The sequence below is a fragment of the Erinaceus europaeus genome, unplaced genomic scaffold (assembly GCF_950295315.1).
Source record: "Erinaceus europaeus unplaced genomic scaffold, mEriEur2.1 scaffold_575, whole genome shotgun sequence".
Taxonomy (NCBI): domain Eukaryota; kingdom Metazoa; phylum Chordata; class Mammalia; order Eulipotyphla; family Erinaceidae; genus Erinaceus; species Erinaceus europaeus.
Window position 1 is genome coordinate 54,069 of NW_026648218.1, and position 25,838 is coordinate 79,906.

At 42.4% G+C, this 25,838-nt stretch overlaps 1 protein-coding gene across 1 annotated transcript; it reads left to right on the plus strand.

The window, feature by feature from the left end:
* The first annotated feature begins 2,062 nt into the window (after positions 1-2,062).
* LOC132536680 (apoptosis-inducing factor 1, mitochondrial-like) lies at positions 2,063-24,231 on the plus strand. The gene is made up of 5 exons (XM_060184842.1): positions 2,063-2,360; positions 14,366-14,508; positions 21,818-21,917; positions 23,845-23,969; positions 24,082-24,231. The coding sequence occupies exons 1-5, from the start codon at positions 2,255-2,257 to the stop codon at positions 24,214-24,216; spliced, it is 609 nt and encodes a 202-aa protein (XP_060040825.1). The 5' UTR covers positions 2,063-2,254; the 3' UTR covers positions 24,217-24,231.
* The last annotated feature ends 1,607 nt before the right edge of the window (positions 24,232-25,838 follow it).

The window sequence follows — 25,838 nt, forward strand, 5'->3', positions numbered from 1 at the left end:
TTCTCCACAGGGAGCTGGGGTCAACATACTCTGGCATTCAAGGAAGATGGGTCCTGCAGTGAGTGCTACCTAGAATGTTCCTCACTATGACCACAGAATGTGAGCTCAGACCTGCAGGAATGCAGAGGTTAGTTGGGCTCCTGTGCTGAATATGGTCCCCAGATCAAATTGATGGATTTTATAGTTAACAATATTTAGATACTTTTCCCACATTTGCGAACTACTCTCTGTCCTGATCCAACTTTGTAGTCCTATTCCCAACTAACACTGTCTCCCCAAACAATATAGTTAGCCTACCTACATGTTAGGCTAACATGTCAGGCTCAGGCAAAAATTTAACAAGTCATGGGCTCCTTGGAATATAATAAATAAACCTAAAATAGACCTAGTAGCCTTTTCCAAAATGGAGACCCCAAATCTCATCTGCTATAGTCTTATCTTTAGATTCCTGATTATTAAAACAATTTATTTTGCTTTCTATCTTAATGCTTTTAGGGCCACCAAGTTGCAGATGTTACCATGATGCCAATCTGACTTCACTGGACAGATGATCTCACTAATGTACCCTGGAACCCCACCTCTCCAGAGCCCTGCCCCACTAGGGAAAGATAGAAACAGGCTGGGAGTATGGATGCTCCTGCCAATGCCCATGTTCAGAAGAGAAGCAATTACAGAAGCCAGTCCTTCCACCTTCTGCATCCTATATTGATCCTGAGGGATAAAGAACAGGGAAGGGATAAAGAACAGGAAAACTTCCGGTGGAGGGGATAAGATGTGGAACTCTGGTGGTGGGAATTGTGTGGACTTGTACCCCTCTTATCCTATGGTCTTTTTGATCATTATTAAATCAATCAATCAACAAAAGTTTTGCCCATTGAACCTGCATTTCACAGAATCAAAAAATCCATTCATTGTGTCAACTCTAACAGGTGTTCTGCCTAGAATTTCTTGCACAGGAAAGTCTGCGGAGCACAAATTATTTTTTCATTTTCTTCAAAGGTTAATGGTTTATAGTAAAGTTGGTGACACATGCATGCAATTTACTATCTCCCTATGATAAGTGTCTGCAAAATATTCTCACCCCCCAAATTAGGACCCCAATGTCCATCCCTCCCAAGAGTGCTTTGGTGCAGCACACCAACCCCAGTCCATCCAAGTTTTACTTTAAATTTTCTCTTTCTTTCTTTCTTTCTTTCTTTCTTTCTTTCTTTCTTTCTCCCTTCCCTTCCCTTTTCCTTTTTTCTTCTCCTCCTCCTCCTCTTCTTCTTTTTTTTTTTTTTTTTACCAGAGCACTGCTCAGCTCTGGCTTATGGTGGTGCAGAGGATTGAACCTCGGACTTTGAAGCCTCAGGCATCAAAGTATCTTTGCATAACCATTATGCTACCTCCCCCCTGGCCTACTTTACATTTTCCTTTTCTGACCCTGTCTGCTTTCGAGTGAGGTCATTCAGCATTCATTCCTCTCTTTTCTCACTCATCCCACTTAACACTATTCCTTCAAACTCCATCCAAGAAGCAAAGATGAGGAATGTTTTCTTCCACCTATTTTAGAGGTTTTTTTTGCATAATATCCAGGTCTTCAGTCCATTTTGATCGGATATTGGTGCATGGTGTTAAGTGGTGGCCTTGTTTGACTTTTCTGCATGTGGACGTCCAGTTAGGTTTAGTAAGTAATGTAATACCCAGTGATCCAAAACATAAGAACAAAGTGCGGGCACTAGGGACACACATTTAAGTTCTGAACATTTGTCAGCTCCCGCCCGCGACAGAGCCGCAACACAGATCCCAACCGCCCGGCGAAGTCCCTGGGGTTCTCCCCCACCCCCACCCCAGCCTCAGCCCCAGCCCCAGCCCCAGCCCCAGCCCCAGCCCCAGACGCTTGGGACACTTTTCCAAAGGTGCTCAATCAAACTCATGGCTTCCAGCCTGCGAAAACTTGCCAGTAACTTTGACCCGGAGTTCTCAGTGTGTGTCATCGCTCAGAGCCTGCGCAGAGCCTCTGTGCAACCAATCGCAATGCTTCGCCATGTGCTGCGCCTGCGCAGGAGGTCTCCGGGCCGACTTCCCCTTCCCCTGCGCTCCGCAGGCCGGCCGAGCTGTCCAATGCTCACCCGGGGCTGGAAGGAGGAGCCTGCGTACAGTGCGCGTGAAGGGAGCTCGCGGGGCGGGCCGGGTTCCCCACGGTGTTTGACCGCTCAGCCGGCGAGCGAGAAGAAAGGAAAAGAAGCGGCGGTGCACAGCTGCGGTTGCCGAAATGTTCCGGTGTGGAGGCCTGGCAGCGGGGGCTTTCAAGCAGAAGCTGGCGCCTTTGGTGCGGACTGTGTGTGTCCGAGGCCCAAGGCAGAGGAGCCGGCTCCCAGGTGACTGTCCCATACTGGGCACCCCCCCCTCCCCAACCTCGGCGATCGAGGGGCCGGGATGTCTTGGGTTCTCCATGCGTTCCAGCCCTCTCTTCCCCAACTCTCTGACTCCCTTGGAGAAACTCCTGCTCATAGTTGCAGGGATCCTGAATTGGCGGGATCCAGAGTAGAGTTTCGCAAGCCATGCCGACCTGACCTTCAAGGGAATTGAAACCCAGCAGTAGGCTGGAGGCCGTTTCCTGAGATAATACAACAGCTGGCCACCTCGTTTTGCTCAGTGCCACCTCCCTGCCACCCTTAGGCTGCTTCTTTGAGAGCTAGGAGGTCAAGAAGATTTTTTTCATTTAGGATTGTTAAGACTTGAAACGGGACATTTCAGCCCTGGGCCTCTAGAACCCTTATAGAAATGAGGGTATTATCAGACCTAGACATTTGAGCGCATGGTGAAACAGAAACGGAGCAATGCAAGCAAAGAATCAGTTGATTGTGTGCCAGGGACCCGGAGAGTTGGCCCAGAATTAATTTGAGATGTTTTGGGTAGTGTGATTCTTGGTGGGCTTTAATAGCTCAGAGAAACAGCTTGCAGGATGTATTGTATTGGTATTTGATATCCCTGAAGTTGTTGCGTTACAATTTAGATCTGGAAGGGATTTTGTGGAACAGTTCATGCCACTCATTTTTATAGATAATAACACCCATGTACACAGAGGTGAGATCATTTGCCCAAGGTCATTTGCCTAATTAATAGGTAAAGCAAAGGGTAGTCTGCCTGTCCCTCGCCCTCTAATTCCCTTCCAACAATTCAACATTACAGTTTGACCTCAAAAGGTTAAGAATCCATCCGGTTTCCTTTTACCCCATCAGGCATCAGAGATCTGTTAATTTCTCTGAGCTGAACGTGTCTTGAACCTGCCAGTTTATAACTACCGCTATTTCATGGGGATGATTAATTTCCACCTGTAGGAGGTGCTTTTTTGTTGTTAAAATCAATACTCTTTGAATGGTGATATTTGTAAGACAATGCATATTTGCAGTGTCAGGAGATACTCTTGGATTGTGGTCTATGGTAGCAGGTCCAGGGGGCTCAGAAGGGCTCAGCAGGGTGTGTTGGGGACCTAGTGCCTTATGGTACCAGAGGCTGAACCATACACAGGGTGAGGGGCACCGAGGTCTATCTTGGGGAAATGTGAAAGGGTCATTACCTGTCCTGTAAATCAGCGTTTCGTTTATAAAGTGATATTGATGTTGATTTAAAAAATTAACTTTCACCACTTTCTGGCTTTAAAAAATAAGTGAAAGGAATATTCCCCCTTGAGTTGTCTTTCTTTGTAAGTATGCACTTGAACAGTTTTTCCAGTTGTTGGGCTTCAAAAAAAAGCTTGCTGATGAATATGTCCTAAGACATAGTGTACTTGAACTTAGAAACCTCTACTTTAGCTTTTTAAACTAATGATGGCTTTGATATCAGTTGTGTGGCTTTGCCCCCCCTTCTTTGCATTCATATGCATGACGTTCTGCAAGTTACACACAGAAGTTGACACACAGCTGTAGTTAAAATGATGTTTCATCTACACTGGCCTATCTCACTTTGTGCGTTTAGTTTGCTCACAGCTTTCACTACCATTTTGAAGTCTGACCAGGCACCAGTTAAATAATGGATTTACAGAGCTACGTAAATGGATTTACAGAGCTATGTAAATGGATTTACAGAGCTATGTGTTGGATGTGTGAAAGTAGCCGGTTATATTAGAGTTGCTGAAGAGCAGACATGGAATTTTTTTTTTTTTTCCTCCCAGTCTATTTTATACTCTTGTTTGAAGGCAGTCTGCTGTAGACCTCACTTTCAGACATCCATCCACCACTTTGTCTACATAGTTACTTTTTGTTCATTGGCTGAGCACCAGAGTAACATCTGCCCTTAGAGATGGGTGCGGGTAGGGTTATTAGTTTCAAAAAGAAATTATGATTGTATCCTTACAAACATTGTGATCTTTCCACTTAGGAAATATCATTCTCAACAAGGGCAACAAAAATGGGGGAAAAATAGCCTCCTGGAGCAGTGGATTCGCAGTGCCGGCACCAAGTCCTAGCAATAACCCTGGGGGCAAAAAAAAAAGGAAATATCTGACATTTTATGATTTTATTTTATTTTTTACCAGAGCACTGCTCAGCTCTGGTTATGGTGGTGTGGAGGATTGAACCTGAGACTTTGGAGCCTCAGGCATGAGAGTCTCTGTATAACCATTATGCTATCTTTTCTCGCCCCCTCATCTGATTTTTTTCCCCACATAGTAAATAAACGTGTTTTTTTGCAAAGGTCAGGAGGAAGCATTGTTTATATTTGGTCAGTCTCTCTCTCCCTCTTATCAGCCTACCTCAGTGAGTTGTTGACTTGAATCTATCTCACATCCATCACAATTGTCAGGTTAATTTCCTTTTTTTTTAAAAAAAGATTTTATTTATTTATTTATTTGTTTCTGAGAAAGATAGGAGGAGAGAGAAAGAACCAGATATCACTCTGGCACACGTGCTGCCGGGGATCGAACTCGGGACCTCATGCTTGAGAGTCCAAAGCTTTACCACTGTGTCACCTTCCAGACCACAGTCAGGTTAATTTCCATCCTATGTTAGTGCTGCTGTTTGTATTATTTATCTCACTATTCTGACTCTTTCCAGAAATAATTGAAAGTAAACAGTCACCAATCTGTGTCTGCATTCAGCACTGCAAAGGAGACAGGTTAATCGATATTTTCTCTTAAATAGAATTATATTTAGTCACCAAACATTGTGCTGCCCATGTGATCAAACTGACCACTGACCCCTGTCCAGAGGGTCAGATGTTTAAATATATATATATATATGTTTTGTTTTGTTTTTTTTGTGTAAAATCCATCCTGCCTACTTAAAAAAAGAAATTGGACTCCTTGCAGTCCTGGATATTCCTGGACACTGCCAAGTGACACTCCCCCCCACCGTTTTTCTTTCTTTTTTCATTATTTTATTTTGTTACTAGGCTTATCACTGGCAGGGGGCGGGATTCGGGGGGCTATGCTTATACTACAAATCCATTGTTCCTGTTGATATTTAAGCGACTCCCCTGCAGGTGGGGAGCCTGGGGCTTGAACCGGGATTGTTCGCGCTTAACCCACTGCGCTACCGCCCGACCCCCCTTATTTCTTAAATTCCACCTATAAGTGAGATCATTTGGGGACTGGGTGGTGGTGGCACACCTTGTTGAGCATACATGCTACAATGTGCAAGGACCTGGGTTCAGTCCCTCAGTTTCCATCTGCAGGGGGAAAGCTTTGGGAGCGGTGAAACAATGCTGGAAGTGTCTCTCTTCCTTTCTATCTCCCCCTCCCTCTCAAGTTCTGTCTCTATCCAGTAAATAATAAATCCAGGGGCCATGTGGGGCAGTGGTATATGTGGTTGAGTGCCCATATTACCATGTGCAGGGACCTGGGTTCAAGCCCCACAGTCCCCACCTGTAGTGGGGATGCTTCATGTGTAGCAAAGCAAGTCTGCAGGTGTCTCTTTTCCTTTTCCTCCATATCTTTCCTCTCCCACATTAATTTCTCTGTCCTGTCAAGTAAAATAGATAGAAAAACATGGCCACCAGGAGCGGTAGATTCATTGTGCCACCTCTTGAGCCCCAGTGATAGCCCTGGTGGCAGTAAAAATTAAATAATAAATAAATAAATAAATAAATAAATAAATAAACCCAAATAGCATAAAAGTGAGATCATTCAATATTTGTTCTTCTCTTTTTGGCTTATTTTACTTAGCATGATGCCTTGGAGGTCCATCCAAGATGAGGTAAAGAAGATGACTCTATTTTTAATAGCTGAGTAGTGTTCCATTGTGCGCATATGCCATAACTTCATGACATTTTTTTCCACCTCCCCCCCCAGAGCCCTGCTCAGCTCTGGTTTTATAGTCACACAGGGAATCAAACCTGGGACTTAAGTGCCTCAGGCATGAGAGTCTCTTTGTAGAATCATTATGTTACCTATTTTTTTAAAGTATATTTTATTTATTAATTTTCTTATTTATTATTGGCTAGGACAGAGAAATCAAGTGGAGAGGAGGAGATAGAGAGGGAGAGAGACAGAGTGACTGACACCTGCATCCCTGCAGGTGGGGACCAGGGGTTTGAACCCAGCTCCTTGTCCATTGTAGCATGTACACTTAACCAGGTGCACCACCATCTCTGGCTGAACCACTATGTTATCTGTTATTTACTCCCTCTGTGACCTTTTTTCCTTCCTTCCTTTCCCCCCCCCTTTTTTTTTTGAAGAGAGAAACTGGAGAGGGAAAGGGGAAATAGGGAGAGATAAAGTGAGATGCCTGCAGCACTGTTTCATGGCTTCATGAAGCTTATTCCCTGCAGGTGGGAACCAGGGGCTTGAACTGGGACCTCGTGCTTGTTAATGTGCATGCTCAATAAGGATGGCCACCACCTGGCCCTAGGACTCTTTTGATGTGACTCATATGATCAGGCAAGTTTGAAATATGCTTTTTGGGATGACTCTCTTCTATCTCCACTGACCTGGGGATTCAAACACTACACGAAAAAATCCCGTGTCTCATGTGAGTCATTTCAGACCAGTTTTCAGAATGGTAGCAGTCACTCCTCCCTCTGACTTATATACTGCTAGAGGTTTGTCCTCATGCCCTTGACGTTTCATACAGTCCCTGGGCATGTGGTAAATTCTCAGTGTTTATGTCAATTGAACCGCTTTACCTACTGCTACTAAAACACTTAACCTTGGCAGAATAGAATCTGATTCCTCTGCCATCTCATCTTAATTGTTTCCGCTGGTGCCTTTCATTAGAGTGGTTTGCACTGGATGGTAGTGATTACTGTGATTGTTCTAAAATTCTAGCAGGACTTGATGCTTTGAAAAAAGAAAAAAAAAAGGACGATAAAGACCACTAGCTTTCTGATAAAGACCATTGGCTTTCTGAGTAAAGAGGTACTTAATGGCAGTGAACGGTGCCACTTAAGCTCTTCCTGACCTATATTGTATCCCTAGCAGAGATAACAGTTTGTTATTCTAAAAACAGCATTCAAGAACTTACTCCTTAACCATTGAGAATTTCTGGGTACCTAAAATGTGTAAAGGGTACTTCGGCAAAAGGTCTTCTGCAAGTGTGGAAAACAAACAAACCAGGCGGTACTGAAATCTCCAGAAATGAACTTGTTGACTGAGGTGCTGTTCTACCACTAGCCTGTGGTATTGGAGGTAGCTTGTTTATTTATTTATTTAATTTATTTTTGCCGTTGTTGTTGGATAGGACAGAGAGAAATGGAGAGAGGAGAAGACAGGGGGAGAGAAAGAGAGACACCTGCGGACCTGCTTCACCGCTTGTGAAGCAGGGGAGTTGGGGGCTCAAACAGGGATCCTTATGCTGGTCCTTGTGCTTTGCGCCACGTGCACTTAACCTGCTGCACTACGGCCAGTTATTTATTTTCTTTATTGGGGAGAATAATGGTTTACAGTTGATAGTAAAATACAATCGTTTGTACATGTATAACATGTACAAACTTTTCTTTTTTTCTTTATATTTTTATTTTTCTCCTTTTGTTGCCCTTGTTGTTTATCGTCGTTGTTATCATTGTTGTTGTTATTGCTGTTGTTGTTGGATAGGACAGAGAGAAATGGAGAGAGGAGGGGAAGACAGAGGGGGAGAGAAACCTGCTTCACCGCCTGTGAAGCGAACCCCCTTGCAGGTGGGGAGCTGTGGGGGCTCTAACTGGGATCCTTATGCCTGCCCTTGTGCCATGTGTGCTTAACCCGCTGCACCACTGCCCAGCTCCCAAATTTTCACAAAACAATACAGCCCCCACTAGGTATTCCTCTGCCATCATGTTCCAGAACCTGAACACTGCCCCCATCCCAGTATTTTACTTTGGTGCAATACACCAACTCCAGTCCAAGTTCTGTTTTGTGTTTTCCATTCTGATCTTGTTTTTCAGCCTCTGCCTATGAATGAGAGCATCTCATATTCATCCTTCTCTTTCTGGAGGTGGCTAATTTATTATTAAGCAATCTGAAATCTGATGCAATATGGCTAAAACACCTTTGCAAAGAGTTATTCAGAATGTTCCATCCTTACCAATATACTTGGGGAGAATTTATTGATTTATGTAGCTAGTTTAGTTTATTAGATAGAGACAGAGAAATTGAGAGGGAAGGAGGAGATAGAAAGGGAGAGAGAAGGGTGGGGTTGATAGCCTAACGGTTATGCAAAGAGACTCATGTCATTCCTGAGGCTCCAAAGTCCCAGGTTCAGTCCCCCCAGTCTACCATAAACCAGAGCTGAGCAGTGCTCTGGTGAAAAGAGACAGAGAGGGATAGGGAGAGAGACATCTACAGCGCTGTTTTGCCACTTGTGAATCTTACCCCCCTGCAGTTGGGGACTGAGGGCTTCAACCTTGGTCCTTCTGTACTGTAACATGTGTGCTCAGCCAGGTGTGCCCCCACCTGGCCCTGGGAAGAATTTATATTTCATCCAGTCAGTTAAGTTAACATTTAGATTTATAGGTTGATATAGATAGATAGATGTTGAGTAAAGACCTACTTGTGTCAGCGGCTTCCTGCTAGAGCAACTCAAGAATTGAATCCAGGGAGTCGGGCGGTAGCGCAGTGGGTTAAGTGCAGGTTGCGCAAAGCGCAAGGTCCAGTATAGGGATCCTGGTTCGAGTCCCCGGCTCCCTTCCTGCAGGGGAGTCCCTTCACAGGCGGTGAAGCAGGTCTGCAGGTGTCTATCTTTCTCTTCCCCTCTCTGTCTTTCCCTCCTCTCTCCATTTCTCTCTGTCCTATCCAACAACTACCACATCTATAACAACAACAATAATAACTACAACAACAATGAAAACCAACAAGGGCAACAAAAGGGAGAAATAAATAAATATGTAAAAAAAAGAATTGAATCCTGCACAGTGTAGGGAATGCAAATGACAGCACTACATTACAATCACCAGACCCACTGAGTGAGTAGAGCTTAATTATTTCAACCACAAGAGACAAGCTAATTACATGATGTGAGAACAAATTATCACTACAATGGCAATCATATAATTTATAAACTTATCAAATAATACTAATAAAAAAGAGCATCGAATCCTAATTGTGAGGAAGAAAGCACTCTTCTGTATGTGTGGTCTGGCTGCAAGAAAACTAAAAGTGGCTTGGTGCCCTGATGAGAAGTCGAATCAGCTGGCTTTCCTCTGGTAAGACAAATGAAAAGGCATGTTTCAATCATGTGAAAAATCCCTAATATTTGAAGGGGAGAGAGTAGGGGAGAGAGCATGATAATAATTTTATGGTTAAAAAAAAGGAGGGGGAGAGGTTTAGATATAAACATCTGTACCATACTACCATCTTTTACAAAGCTATAGTCACTTCAGTAGATATGTAAAAAGTTGGTTTGGGTAAAACATTAATTCCCCAATAAAGAAATAAATTATAAAAAAAAAGTTGGCTTGGTGCTGATAATAGTTGTGTATGTCATTTCTTTTGAAGCACTAGCTTAAATGTTAACTAATTTGCCCTTCTAAGGAGTTTGTTCTTGAGGTGTCTTTCTGTGCACAGCGAAGCAAACGCTGCTGAACTTGGCCCAAGTCTCCATTATTATTATTAATTTGTGGAAAAGCCAGCAAAAACAGAACCACTGTGGTAGTATTCAGTTAAAATAAAGTTGTTAATGATTCTGGACTTACGATTTAAAATTTTTTTTTTATTATCTTTACTTATTGGATAGAGACAACTAGAGATTGAGAGGAATGGGGAAAAGAAAGAGGGAGAGAGACCACTGTAGCCCTGCTTCACCACTCACAAAGCTTTCTCCCTGCAGGTGGGGACCAAGGGCCCCTTGTGCATTTTAATGTGTGCTCAAACCAGATGCACCACCCACCTGGTCTCTGGATTTAGGATTTTCTACAGGGATAAGTAAAATAAAAAAAGAAAAGTTTTGTCAGTAGACAAACTTAGGGTAGAAGTGGGGAACAAAACTCAATTCCTTGAACTGAACTAGATCACGTGGAACTTTTCTTTGAACTAAAGGTAACCACGTGGAACAGTTTCATTTTCTCTCTCTCTCTCTCTCTCTCTCTCTTTCTTTTCCCTTTTGTTGCCCTTGTTGTTGTAGTTATTATTGTTGCTGTTAATGATGTCCTCATTGTTGGATAGGGCAGAGAGAAATGGAGAGAGGAGGGGAAGACAGAGAGGGCGAGAGAAAGATAGATACCTGCAGTCCTGCTTACCGCTTGTGAAGTGACCCCCCTTCCTGCAGGTGGGGAGCCAGGGGCTCGAACCTGGATTCTTACGCCTGACCTTGCGCTTTGCACCACGCGCACAGTCTTTGTACTACCGCCCGACTCCCACAGTTTTATTTTCTAAGGCCTGAGACTTATTCCATTTCTACATTTGAAGTTTTGTCATTTTTATGGACTTTTGAAATTCAGAAGTTTGCCCAGATCAAGATAAACTTCTCTATCCCCCCATTTTCATGGTCTTTTATTTCTTAATCTAAATTGTTTTCTTTTATGTGGTGATAAAGGCTTCTGAAGCAGGTAAGGCAAACAGTTGGGCAGATGAATAGAGCACAGGACTTTATAAACCCAGGGACTCTAGCACTGAAAAGAACAGAATGGAGTTGTGCTCTATTGGCTCTTCCCCACACCAGTAAATGAAAATAATAAAAATTAAAAAAAAAATCAGAAACAGTACATAAAAGTATGCCTCAACCTTTCTTTCCCCCTCAGCTCTGGCTTATGGCAATACAGGGGACTGCACCTATGGTTTGATTTCAGTGTCTCAGACATAAATCTTTTGCAGAACCATCATGCTATCTCCTCCACCCAAAGAAGTTAGTTTTTAATGATTTGTTTATTTATAAATGAGAACCAGAGCAATACTCTGGCCCATGTGATGCCAGGGATCAAACTTAAGACATCCTTGTTTGAGAGTCCAATGTTGTATTCATCACATCACCTCCTAGGCTACTGTTTCAATTTCTAAGAGTATGGGTCCAGGATCTTTTTAACTGTAGTTGAGAAATAAAAATGAAACTCAAAATCAAGTTTTTGTAAGTTACTTGCTGGTGAAACTGCCCCAAACTGGAGAGAGGCTGCTTATAATCTTTTTGTTCATCCTGTTCAGTATGATTGGTCATAGGAATATTATTGATGTGATTGACTTTAGGTTAACTGTGCTGAGTGTTACTTATCCTATGGTTTCTGCACAATGTATGCTGCAGACTACGTATTCCTGAGTTCTGAAATAACCATGTTCCCAAGAATTTCATGTGAGAGAATTTGAACCTGTGTTGGTTATGTTTCAACCTCTCCATACCAGGACATTATTAAAGCAGACTTGAGGGATAGCTCCCAGTTTCTAACCTCTACAAGTGTGTATGAAACTCCATACCGGTACCATTTGGTTTGTGTTTTAAATCCAGTTCAAACTGGGAACATACCTACCCGCTTCAAGATCTATACTTCCCAGAGGATCAGCTGGGAACCTGCTAGAAGTACAAATTCCTGAACTTTTCCCCTTCCCAGATCACCCAGTTCTTGGAACTCTGGGAGTGGTGGCCCCAGCCATCTCTGTCTTTTTATTTATTTATTTATTTATTTTTATTTCCCCCCCCCTTTTGTTGCCTTGTTTTATTGTTGTTGTTATTGGTGTCACCATTGTTGGGTAGGACAGAGAGAAATCGAGAGAGGGAGGGAAGACAGAGAAGGGGAGAGAAAGATAGACACCTGCAGACCTGCTTCACCGCCTGTGAAGTGAACCCCCTGCAAGTGGGGAGCTGGGGGCTCGAACCAGGATCCTTCAGCAGGTCTTTGCACTTCGCATCATGTGCGCTTAACCCACTGCGCCACCGCCTGGCTCTCCAGCCATCTCTGTCTTAACTAGCCCTCCAAGGAACTCTGAGACCCACTGTTCTCGATGAGGATCAGAAAATGATAGCCCACAGGTCTGTCCTTTATGCATGCTCTAAAAAAACCCAGACACTTGTGGTCCATGAAGATCATATAAAACTCAAATTACAGTGCCCTCAAATAGTTTTACTGGGACACATTTGTGCTCATTTATTTGTATGGTCACCTGTGACTGCTTTTGCACAGAGCAGACCTGAATAATTACAGTGGTGACAAAAATAACTCACAAAACTGAAGCTATTTAGTATCTGGGTTTTTTTTTTTTTCCAGAACTTTGGCCTAGGCTTGGGTCCTAGTCAGCATCTGGGACTATGACATAAGCAGAGAATGTACTGAGATTTCATAAGTCTGTGAAACTAGCACATTAATGTGAGAGCTGTTATAATCATCAGCTTACTACAAAGCTATACTGAGGGACAGGTGTAGATGGCATAATGGTTATGCAGAGACTCATATGCCTGAGGCACCCAAGTCCCAGGTTCAAACAAACAAAAAAACATAGTTTTATAGCAACATAATATGTGTCTTATGTTGGACACATCAGTGTCAAGTAGTTAGTGGATGCACTGACTTTTTTCATTCTTTTAAAAAATATCTCATTTAAAAAATATTTATTTTTCCCTTTTGTTGCCCTTGTTGCTTTATTGTTGTAGTTATTATTGTTGTTGTTATTGATGCCGTCGTTGTTGGATAGGACAGAGAGAAATGGAGAGAGAGGAGGGGAAGACAGAGGGGGAGAGAAAGATAGACACCTGCAGAACTGTTTGACCGCTGGTGAAGCAACACCCCTGCAGGTGGGGAGCTGGGGGCTGGAACCGGGATCCTTAAACTGGTCCTTGGTCCTTGTGCTTTGCACCACGTGTGCTTAACCCTCTACACTACCGCCCGACTCCTAAAATATCTTATTTTAATGAGAGAGATAGAGAACGAGACCAGAGGTTTTTTTTTTTTTTTTTTTTTTTCTCCAATACAAAGCAGAACTTGGACTGGATTTGGTGTATTGCACCAAAGTAAAGGACTCTGGGGTGGGGGTGGGGGATTGTTCAGGTCCTAGAACATTATGGTGGAGGACCTAGGTGGGGGGGGGGTTAGAGAGTTATGTGGAAAACTGAGAAATGTTACACATGTACCAACCACTGTATTTTACTGTTGACTCTAAACCATTACCCCCCCCCAATTAAAAAAAAAGCACAAAGGCTCTCTTGAGTCACCCTACTTTAGAGTATCTAGGTGGGGGGGTAGGTAGCATAATGGTCATGCAAAGAGACTCTCATGCCTGAAGCTCCAAAGTCCCAGGTTCAACCCCCCACACCACCATAAACCGGAGCTGAGCAGTGAGCCCTCTCTTGAAAAATTAAAACCCTGATTTACTTTTAAGCTTTGACATTTCTGTTTCCCAGAACACTTTACCTTTCAGGAAAGACTGAGCTGTGTCCTGTCTAGATTGTATTGCAGGCTTTTGTTATTTTATATAAGATTTGTGTCAGCCTTAAATGGTTGTTAATAGCTCTTTTACCTCTTTTATTATTATTATCATTATCATTAGTGTGTGCGTGTAGCTGGGACCTCAGGCACTCCCAGGCTGATATTTTTATTCAGAATGAAGGAGAGAGACCAGAAGACCAGAGCTTCCCCTGGTACCTAACTGCTCTCATGTGGTGCTGGGGGGGGTTATAAATTTCTTCCCTGTGCAGCTTTAAACTGTACTCTTAAAACTCCAGCCTGGGAAGACAGTATACTCGTTATGCAAATGCATTTCATGCCAGAGCTGAGCTGTGCTTCAACATCTCTCTATCTCATTAAAAAAAAAATCAATCATGTTTTTTTAAAAAAAAAAACTTAGAACTGCATTGTGATTATTGTAGTAGTTCTGGCTACAGTTCTGGTGACTTCCCTCCCCCCTTGATCATTGAACAGTGAGTGTCAGGCAGCTCACTGGACGACAACTCTTAATGTATGGAACATGGAACGTGTGGGAATTTGTCAGAAACATGTACTAACTGTTTTATTTTTGTATGTGTATGTGTATGTCTTAATAAATTATGTTCCTTAGGCAACTTGTTCCAGCGATGGCATGCTCCTCTAGAGTTCCAGATGACAAGACAGATGGCGAGCTCTGGTGGATCAGGGGGCAAAATCGATAATTCTGTGTTTGTCCTTATTATGGGCTTATCAACAATAGGAGCTGGTGCATATGTAAGTAGAAAAAGCAGCGCGTGGAAAGAAGCTGCTAACAGCTCCCATTAGTAGACTCAGTAATGTTCACTGTGCTCAGACTTTTGCAACTAATTCCCCCTTTCTCCTTTTGAAAAAGAAAAAAAAAAAAACAATTTCCAAAAATCCTTCTATTAAGGACCCACTGTCTAAAACCTTACTAGAGCCAACTTGGGAATGAGTGAAAGCTAATCTTATGTTGATTGATCTTTTACACTTTTCACTTGTCTTTTTACTCTGTCAGTGAAAGCCACGATGTTTTTGTAGATTTGACTAATCTACCAAATTGTGCCCTTGCTCTTGGATGTGACACAGTAACTGTGAATGAGGTTCAAATGCATTACAGCTCCTTAGCACAATATTTGGGGTATTTCCCCATTTGTCAAATACTCAGCTTGGGATGGATTAAAAAAAAAAGTCTTCAATCCAAAATATTACACTTTCCTAAAAGGTAGACTGTCTCTGACTCTCGCTCAGAAAGGAAAAGACAAGGGACAGGTCTGTTACCTCCAATTTTAGAATGGAGTCTATTAGGTAAGAAATGCGGTTTTAACTGCTCAACACCATACTATCTCCTTAAATGAATTCTGATCAGCTCAATTGGTCATGGTGGAATCATTCTGTGGTTTTTTTTTTTTTTCTTTCTTTTTTGACTTGGCAGGGTTTACTGTGGCTAAGCCGGTCAGTCTAAAGTTGGTTCATGTAAGGTTGAGTGAGCCAACTTAGGTAACACCTAGTAACATCTGTGAAAAGGGAAAGCAAATGCTTGGAAGCCATTGCCATTTTAGGTCTTGTCTTTCTTTTTTAAAAATACTTTGTTTGTTTGTTTGTTTATTTATTTATTAATGAGAAAAAACAGACGAGTCAAAGAAAGAACCAGACATCACTCTGACACATGTGCTGCTAGGGAGTGAACTCAGGACCTTGTGCTTGAGAGTCCAACACTTTATCCACTGCACCATCTCTTGGACCACCCATTTTAGGTCTTTGTATCAAACAGTAAGACATTGACATGAACGTTGATTCCACTGGTCGCTAGGTGTTTTTATTTTTTATTTTATTTTTCGAAGGGACATGACAATTACTTGAAGTTACCCAGATCCTCATATCCTGACCTGACTTGCACATACACAAGAAAAGTAGCCAACTCTTGACAGTTGTGAGTCAAATCAGAGCAAGATAACAAACTGAGGGACCCTGTGTTCTCTTTCAATTCTGGAGCAGCCTTTTTTCTTTTTTTTTTTTTTTAACGCAGGGTAACCAAAACAATACTTTCTTGCATGAATGTTTCTTCACTAATCCTTAGTGCTTTTTCTGTTTCCTTTTGTTTCTTTCTTGGCCTTGCCTTTATCTACAGTTGTGCAGTGTCATCATCTAGGATCCCCTTCTAGATCACTAGTGTCTACAGGTGCCTCTAGGAAAGATGGCAGCAGCCTAGTGTACTTTAAAAAAATATTTATTTACTTATTCCCTTTTGTTGCCCTTGTTGTTTTATTGTTGTAGTTATTGTTGTTATTGATGCCATCATTGTTGGATAGGACAGAGAGAAATGGAGAGTGGAGGGGAAGACAGAGGGAGAGAGAAAGACAGACACCTACAGACATGCTTCACCACTTGTGAAGCGACTCCCCTGCAGGTGGGGAGCCTGGGGCTTTCTAGTTATTTATTAAAGAGACATTGTCAGAACCTTAGTGGGTCCTTGAATCTCCTTTTCTGAGCAGGCGAAGTTCTAGTAGATATAGCTAAAGCCCTACATGTAAAGAGTATTGCAAATCATCAACCCATTCTTGGAAACTCTTGCCAATTTCATGATTCATTTTTTTATGCTGAATTATATTGTGCTTTAGTGCTGCATACCTAGTAAGAAAGTCTCAAAGAGTGAGCATTAAAGTAAAGGTAACTTGACCACAATCCGTTATTTTGAGTCATTTTTAAGTGATAATGTAATTTTTGTGTTTTGTGGGCAGCAGTCAATTAGCTACTGTACTTTGATCGTGAAAAGGCATTTTATTGAATGCTTCTGAGGTAATCCAAAAAGCCATAGGAATTGCTCCCTGACCCCAGCCACTGTTTCAAAGTCAAATCATTTGACAGCGTCCCTTTTACAGCCTCTAATTTTTTCAAACTAGCGGCTGAAATGGTCCAAGTTAACACATTCATGTAGATTGCTTTCTAAGATGCCTTTCATTCCTAACTCAGATGGCCTCCGAGCCTTAACTTTTCCCTTTCATAGTTCTCTCAACTTTCCCTACCAGCTCTCCATTCATACAAGAGTAGATTTAAAGTGCTTGTGTCTGATCTGTTTATAACAACTGAAAGCTATTAAACCTCTGGTTTATGTTGCTGTACCAGAGTTGGATGGCTTCCACAGAGCTGGCCTGGCAAGTCTCTTGATGCCAGGCCAGAAGACAGGTCAGTTACTATTACTCTGTCCTGCCTTCGAAATAAAATTGAAGTGTCAGTTCCTCTTAAGACATTCAGTTAAATGCCTCATTGAGCCCTCTGTTTATCCAACACTGGTAATAATAAAACGATTTAGTTCAGGTTAAATGATAAGCTTTTGTCTGCAAATAATTTATCAAATTGTTTTTGTACAGTTGTATATTAGGTTTCAAATCATTGAAGCTCCCCCTCCCCCAAAAAAGTTGGTATTAGTTTCAGGAGAACTCTTAAAGTCAGAGTTCCAGTTTGATGAGAGGTGGCTATCAGTTGTTTTAGTGTTTATATTAGTCAGCGCTGACTGCCATAGCAGTGTATATACTGAGAACTGAAGCAATACAAATTTCAATTCTCACAGTCTGGATGCTGAAAGTTCAAGGCCAGGGTGTCTGCAAGGCCTGGTCTGAGCTCTCTCCCAGGCTGATAACTGACCCCCTTCTTCTATCTCTTCACGTGGGAAAGAGGGCACTTCGTTCTGCTTCTCTTCCTCTTCTAAGTTCGTCAGTCTTATCAAATTAAGACTCCCACCCTGTGACTTTATGTAAGCTTTATTATCTCCCCCCATGTAATAAAAGCCAGCAGGCCCCCAAACACACACATTTAAAAAAAGGTGTTTCCCCTAATAATTTTCATAAATGTGTAGCTTTTGTTGACCTGACATGAATTCATGTTACTAAGCAGAAAGCTGTGCAAACTGAGCAGACCAAAATACTTGGGGGTGGGGAGACTATTTAATTTTTAGTATGTTTATAATTTTATTTTATTTTATTTTACCAGAGCACTGCTCAGCTCTGGATTATGGTGGTGTGGAGGACTGAACCTGGGATTTTGGAGCCTCAGGCATGAGAGTCTGTTTGCATAACCATTATGCTGTCTACCCCCACCCTATAAATTTATTTTTATATCAGAACATTTATTTTAAAAGATAAATATAAAATATATCTGTGAATCTGTGACAACTGATAAACCTCAAGATAGTTCTTTTTTAATTTTTTAAAAAATATTTTATTTATTTATTCATGAGAAATGATAGGAGAGAAAGAGCGAAAGAAGCAGACATCACTCTGGTACATGTGCTGTCAGGGATTGAACTCAGGACCTCATGCTTGAGAGTCCAATGCCTCATCCACTGCGCCACCTCCTGGACCACAATATTTAAAAATTTTTAATATTTATTTATTTATTTTCCCTTTTGTTGCCCTTTTTGTTTTTCATTGTTGTAGTTATTGTTGTTGCTACTGATGTCATCGTTGTTGGATAGGACAGAGAGAAATGGAAATTGGAGGGGAAGATGGGGGAGGGGGGAGGAGAGAAAAATAGACACCTGCTGACCTGCTTTATCGCCTGTGAAGCAGGTCTCCTGCAGGTGAAGAGCTGGGACCCGAACCAGGATCCTTATCTTTGTTTATTTATTAGAGACAGCCAGAAATTGAGAGGGAAAGGAGTTGATAGAGAGGGAGAGAGACAGACACCTGCAACACCGCTTCACCACTTGTAAAGCTTTCCCCTTTCAGGTGGGGACTGTGGGCTTGATCCTGGGTCCTTGCACATTGTAACATGTGTGCCACCACTCGGCCCCAAGATAGTTCTTCTTAAACATACTTTATTACTTAATGGGAGAGAGAGAGAGATTGACTCAGAGCATTACTTTGGCACATGCAATGCCAGGATCAAACCTCGGATTTCAAGCTTAAGAATTCAATACTTTATCCACTATGCCACCTCCTAGACTCCCACCTCAAAATATTTCTTGGTCTGTTCTTCCTTTTGTGAAGTGTGAGAGGGCTTAGACCACTTTTCAGTATCTCTCTGAATGTGAACACGGCCCAGTTTATTTCTCTGCCCACTCTTGTTGACCAGATTAAGCCATCTTTTCCAGTAAAAGTCCCTTTCTGTTTTTTTTCCCTTTTGTTGCTCTTGTTTTATTGTTGTAGTTATTATTATTAATGCCGTTGTTGTTGGATAGGACAGAGAAATGGAGAGAGGAGGGGAAGACAGAGAGGGGGAGAGAAAGATAGACACCTGCAGACCTGCTTCACCACTTGTGAAGCGACTCCCCTGCAGGTGGGGAGCCGGGGGCTCGAACCGGGATCCTTATGCTGGTCCTTGCACTTTGCGCCACATGCGCTTAACTTGCTGCGCTACCGCACAGCTCCCCAAAAGTCCCTTTTTTAAAATAGGATTTGTTTAGCTATAAATGAATAGTTAGTGGTAAATCCAAAGAATAAATTGTCTTTCACCTTACATTCTTTTTTTCTTTTCTTTTTACCCCCCCCCACCACCATGGCTACCATTGGGGGCTCCGTACTTGCATGACTTCACTGTTCCTGGTGGCCATATTTTTTGTCTTCTAGATAGAGAATGAGAGATAGAGTGGGAGAGAGAAACAGAGAAGGAGAGACACATACAGCATGGCTCCATCACTTGTAAAGCCTCCCTACCTGTGGGCACTCCTATGTGGTGACCTGGGACTTGAACCCAGGTCCCTGTTCAAGATAACAGGTGGTCTTTATTGGGTGACCTACCTGCTGACCCACCTCCCTCTCCATATGTTCCTTAATTTTCTTTTTTTAAAAATATTTATTTATTTATTCCCTTTTGTTGCCCTTGTTTTATTGATGTCGTTGTTGTTGGATAGGACAGAGAGAAATGGGGAGAGGTGGGGAAGACAGAGAGATGGAGAGAAAGATAGACACCTGCAGACCTGCTTCACCGCCTGTGAAGTGACTCCCCTGCAGGTGGGGAGCGGGGGCTCAAACCGGGATCCTTATGCCAGTCCTTGCGCTTTGCGCCACAGTGCGCTTAACCTGCTGCACTACCGCCCGAATCCTGTTCCTTAATTTTCTAACCCAGATCATGTCATCATGTTTCTAGGCTGATAAGCGTTAGGTCCAGATCTCAGGGTCCAAGTTTCTCATTGCAGCCCAATGGCTGCTCTGTAAGGAGGTCATGTAAACAGTCTTCGTGGTGGGGAGCTAGAATAATAGTTATGCAGAAAACTTTGATGCCTGGGGTTCTGAATTCCCAGAGGCAGTCTCTTGCACCACGGTAAGCAGAGATGAGCAGTGCTGTAGTCAAAGTAAAATAAACAGAATCAATCTTAGACCATGTTTTTTTTTAAAAAAAAATTATATTTATTTATATATTCTTTTTTTGTTACCCTTGTTTTATTGTTGTAGTTATCGTTGTTATTGATGTCATTGTTGTTGGATAGGACAGAGAGAAATGGAGAGAGGAGGGGAAGACAGAGAGGGGGAGAGAAAGATAGACACCTGCAGGCCTGCTTCTCCACTTGTGAAGCGACTCCCCTGCAGGTAGGGAGCCAGGGACTTGAACCGGTATCCTTACGCTTTGCGTAAGAGGGCTCAAACCGGGATCCTTGTGCTTTGCGCCATGTGGGCTTAACCCGCTGCACTACCGCCAGACTCCCATAGACCATGTTTTATGATACTTTTTTTTCTTGCTTTCTCCTTCAACTCATTAGTAACCCGGAATTACACTTGACATATTTCACTTAAATTCTTGTCTTGCTGATCCTGAGGGTTATAGAAGAGCAAAATTGTTAATAGTTGAAGTGAGTCATTTTTTTTATCTGAGAGATATATTGAGAGAAAGGTGAGCTGCTCTGTAAGGCTAGGCCGTGTTTCGAGGCATATCTTAGTGTTCAGAACCCTTCGAACTCACACCGAGAAAACTTATGTGTCAGCTTCCTACCCAATTCTGTATAGATCTGGTGTGTAGCTTAGTCCAAAACCCCTTTTCTTGGGCCTGTTGCTTTGTTGCATACTACCCAGGTTCAAGCCTGGCCCCTACCACACAGAAGGAAGCTTTAGTGTCTCTGTCTCTATCTCTGTCTGTCTCTATCTTTTTAAAATGTTTTTTTAAATTATCTTTATTTACTGGATAGAGACAGCCATAAATTGAGAGGGAAGTGGGGTGATAGAAAGGAAGAGAGACAGAGAGACACCCGCAGCACTGCTTCACCACTCGTGAAACTTTCCCCCTGCAGGTGAGGACCAGGGGCTCAAACTGGAGTCTTTGCACATTGTAACCTATGCACTCAACAAAGTGCACCAGCACCTGGCTCCTCTCTGTCTCTATCCTTTAAAAAAAAAAAAAAAAAACTTTTATAAAGTTTAGCCCTTCCTAGCACTGGGGTCTTCTAGCATTTTTCTGGTTTTTTCTTTAGCTATTCCTTCAGAATCATATATGAGGACAATTCTCAAACACTTTTATCTGCTGACTTGTATTATTTTCACACCAAATGTGTGCACAACTCAGACTTTTTTATTTGTTAAAATAGTTTTACCTTTCAGCCTTGGAGGTTGCACATTGTCTAAAACTCCAGGCTTACAAGTATAAGGTCCCGGGGGCCGGGTGGTGGTGCACTTGGTTGAGAGCACAAGTTAACAGTGCGCAAGGACCCAGGTTCAAGCATCTGGTCCCCACCTGCAAGAGGAAACCTTCATGAGTGGTAAAGCAGTGCTGCAAGTGTCTCTCTGTCTCTCTCCCTCTCTATCTCCCCTTCCCTCTCAATTTCTGGTTGTCTCTATCCAAATAAATAAAGGTAATAAAATATAATATTAAATAATTTAAAGATTAAAAAAGACGCATACACAAGTAAAAGGTTCCAAGTTCAATCCCTAGCATTTGCATGTGCTAGAGTGATGCCCTGGTTCTCCATTCTCTATCATTAATAAATTAATAGAATAAAATAATTTTGCCTTATTGGTCTTAATATAGTGTAACTAACCTCATGCAGACAAAAACTTCTCATTTAATTGAAATGACATTGCTTATGATGTGAGATATTGTATGATAAAATAAATGTTCTCCATGTTTGGATCTGCAGACCTACACAACTTTAAAAGACAACAAAAAACGATACGATGAAAGGATGTCAAGGTTAGGGCTGAGACCAGAAGAGAAACAGAAAATGGCCTCATCGTCCGGTGAGTAGGATTTGGGACTCACTATTTAAAGGGAGACTTCTCAGTTTAGGTGGGTGCAGTTTTTTTAAAGTGTCTGATAAGAACTTGGATTAGAGAACAAAAGTATTTTTTTTTATTTTAAATATTTTATTTGTTCATGAGAAATGATAGGAGAGAGAGAGAGAGAGAACGAACCAGACATCAGTCTAGTACATGTACTCCTAGGGATTGAACTCAGGACCTCAAGCTTGAGAGGCCAATGCCCCATCCACTGCACCACCTCCCGGACCACAGAGAACAAAATTATTAATGGGCACAATTGGTTTTTCTCTTTAGATTCGTAAAAGGAAAACTTTTTTTTAAAAAAGATTTTATGTATTGATTTATTTTTAGATTTTATTTATTTATGAGAAAGATAGGTGGAGAGAGAAAGAACCAGATATCACTCTGGCACATGTGCTGCCGGGGATTGAACTCGGGACTTCATGCTTGAGACTCCAAAGTCCTATTACTGCACCACCTTCCAGACCACAAAGGCAAACTGTTTAAGGCAAGCTTGGTGAGTAAAATTCTCTCAAAAGGGATGAGAAGGAAAATCTCTGCTTTACTGGGGGGAAATTCTTTTATTCTGATTTGTTCCTTTTGGGACTTCTTTTGGGAGTCTTACCTTGTTAAAGATGAATTCATTTTCCTAAAGCACCTTCACTTAGCCATCATTTCCAGCCCACACAGCTGGATTTTTCAGAGAGGATTGTTTTAATCCTTTAATAAGCCCCACAACGCTGGGTGGGTGGTTTACATTGCTTTCCCTAGTAATACCTCTTTATTCTTAAACATTGTATCATAATCCCCAATGGACCTGCTGGCTTTCCCCCCCTAATTGCTAACAAAAGGTGAAACTGAACCTGACATTTTCTGGTTGGTGATTAGGAAGTTAATGAAAAAGGCAGAAGCTGCCTAAGTAAATGTTTCCTAATACGATCCAGCAATAATTAAACATTTCAGCTAGTTTCTAGTTCTGACAATGAGTAAATGACATTGATAAACTCATTCATTTTTTTTTGGAATGTTTTTCACTGATTTTTTGGTCCATTTTTTAAATTATTTATTTAATAAAATGACCGACAAATCTGTTGGATAAGAGGGGTACAATTCCCACCACCAGAGTTCTGCGTCCTATTCCCTCTATTGGACACTTTCCTATTTTTTATCCCTCTGGGAGCATGGACCCAGGATCTTTATGGGGTACAGAAGGTGGAAGGCCTGGCTTCTGTGATTGCTTTTCCGCTGGACATGGGCATTGGCAGGTCAAGCCATACTCCCAGTTTTTCACTTTTTTTTTCTTTTTTATTTAAGAAAGGATTAATTAACAAAACCACAGGATAGGAGGGGTACAATTCCACACAATTCCCACCACCCAATCTCCATATCCCACCCCCTCCCCTGATAGCTTTCCCATTCTCTATCCCTCTGGGAGCATGGACCCAGGGTCATTGTGGGTTGCAGAAGGTAGAAGGTCTGGCTTCTGTAATTGCTTCCCCGCTGAACATGGGCGTTGACTGGTTGGTCCATACTCCCAGTCTGCCTCTCTCTTTCCCTAGTAGGATGGGTCTCTGGGGAAGCGGAGCTCCAGGACACATTAGTAGGGTCTTCAGTCCAGGGAAGCCTGGCCGGCATTCTGATGACATTTGGAACCTGGTGACTGAAAAGAGAGTTAACATATGAAGCCAAACAAATTGTTGAGCAATCAAGTTTTTCACTTTTAAACTGCTTTTCCTATCTCATTGGCATACCGTAACGTATCTTGAGGTTCACGTGGTACAGTGTTTCGCTACCTTTATGTAAAGGATTGAGACAAGGACCAGGTGATTTTTTTTTTTTTAAAGCAATGCCAAGGAGGCATCTGAGATCTCAGGAAGTGTCACCTGGTGTGCTCTGTTGTTCACAGCTTCGGAAGGAGAGGCGGGTCCTCAAGTCAGGGTCCCCAGTCATGTTCCATTCCTGCTCATCGGAGGAGGTACTGCTGCTTTTGCTGCAGCCAGATCCATTCGGGCTCGGGATCCTGGGGCCAGGGTAAGGCACACGTTGTCCCAAGTGGCACAGAGGGTGGAGTCGACAAGCACTTTGCCAAAGATGACTTGGCTCTGATAAATTGTCTTCTTTGTGTATGTGTGTGTGTTTAAAGGTACTGATTGTATCTGAAGATCCTGAGCTACCGTACATGCGGCCCCCGCTTTCAAAAGAACTGTGGTTTTCCGATGATCCCAATGTTACAAAGACATTACGATTCAAACAGTGGAATGGAAAAGAGAGAAGGTGAGTTCACGTCTAGACAGTGGAACAGACTAACACTTCAGAAAAGCACAGGTAGTGGGGTCCGGACTTTGCAGAGGCCATACGCAGTGCATAGGAGGATGGCCCGTCTCTGCATGTTGATGCCTATTCTGCTTGGCCGAGGCTCCAGGGTACAATGGCGAGACTCCTGGATTCTCTGTCAGATGGACCAACAAGTCAAGGTGTAGTGTCAGTTTCTGAAGTGCCGAGTCTCCTCCTTCCTGGTTCTTTGAGGTCAAAGTATTTTTTCTTGCCTGCAGGGTAGTCTGACCCTGATCACCAGGATCTCTGTGGCAGCAGGTATACATTAGCATTTGATAGGCTTCCCTGAGGCCACGAGTTTACTGCATTCTGTTCCCCAGTTCCCCTGAATGATTCCTTGGACTTTGCTCAGGAGCCTGTGGGTTCTCCAGCTCTAAATGGCAGTCCAGAGCACCTTTTTATAAACCCACTCAGTGCCTGAGTAGTTCCACATGGACCCTTTAAATTTGACACTTGGATTTGAAGCAATTATAAATATGGCACCTGTCGTAATGCAGTACTGTGGTTCTGCTTGAGTCCTTCTCTCCCTCCCTTCCTGTTTTCGATGTCCACACAAAATCACCAGTCTTCAGAGAGTGATTTTTTTTTTCTTGAGCAGAAACTCCAGCTGTTGTCTGATGAAATTAACTGAGTTGTTTTGTTGGAATATTTGTTATCTGGGGGACAATCAACTTTCTGTGACTAGGTCACCACAGCCCCACCATGGATGTCCTTCCTGGTCCTTATGTGAAACTTTTCCAGGGAAGATTCCTCCTGTGTTGTCATTTCTTTACACTCGCCTCAACATGTCCCATACAAGCAAAGACACTGCTTTGTGACACACTAGCAGGCATTTAGAATAGGGCTAGAGTGGGAACACTGTAAGGAAAAGCCTCTATGTAAATATTTGGACAAGGAGCCAGGTGGTGGCATACCTGGTAGAGTGCACATGTTACTGTGCACAAAGACCAGGGTTCAAGTTCCCAGTTTCCACTTGCAGGAGGGAAGCTTCCTGAGTGGTGAAACAGTTGTAAAGGTGTTGTTCTCCTTCTGAGGCTCCCCCTTTCCTATCAATTTCTGTCTTCAAAATTTAAAATTTTTATTTCATTTTTAAAAGAGGCAGAGGATATGAATAGTTCTCTAAAGAAGAGATACCCATGGCCCACAGACATACACAGAAATGCTCCAATTCACTCATCACCAGAGAAATGCAAATTCAAACCACACTGAGATTCCACCTCACACCTGTGAGAATGGGCTCCATCAATAAAACAAAAGAAGAGAAAGAAGTGTTGGAGACAATGCGCTTAACCCGCTGCGCTACCACCCGACTCCCTCCTTTTTATATTTTTAATTAGTAATTTACAAAATAACAGGTACAATTAATTCCATTACCATTCCCGCTACCAGAGTTCTGTGTCCCCATTCATTCCATTGGAAACAGCAATGATTCTCCTAAGGTCACAGATACGGGTTGACTATTGTTTCTTCCTATCTATCTATCTACCTATCTATTTTATCGGTGTGGGGTTTTTTTTTTTTCTTTTCATTTTTTCTAAGGTCCTGCCTTCTCTTTCATTTTAAGTC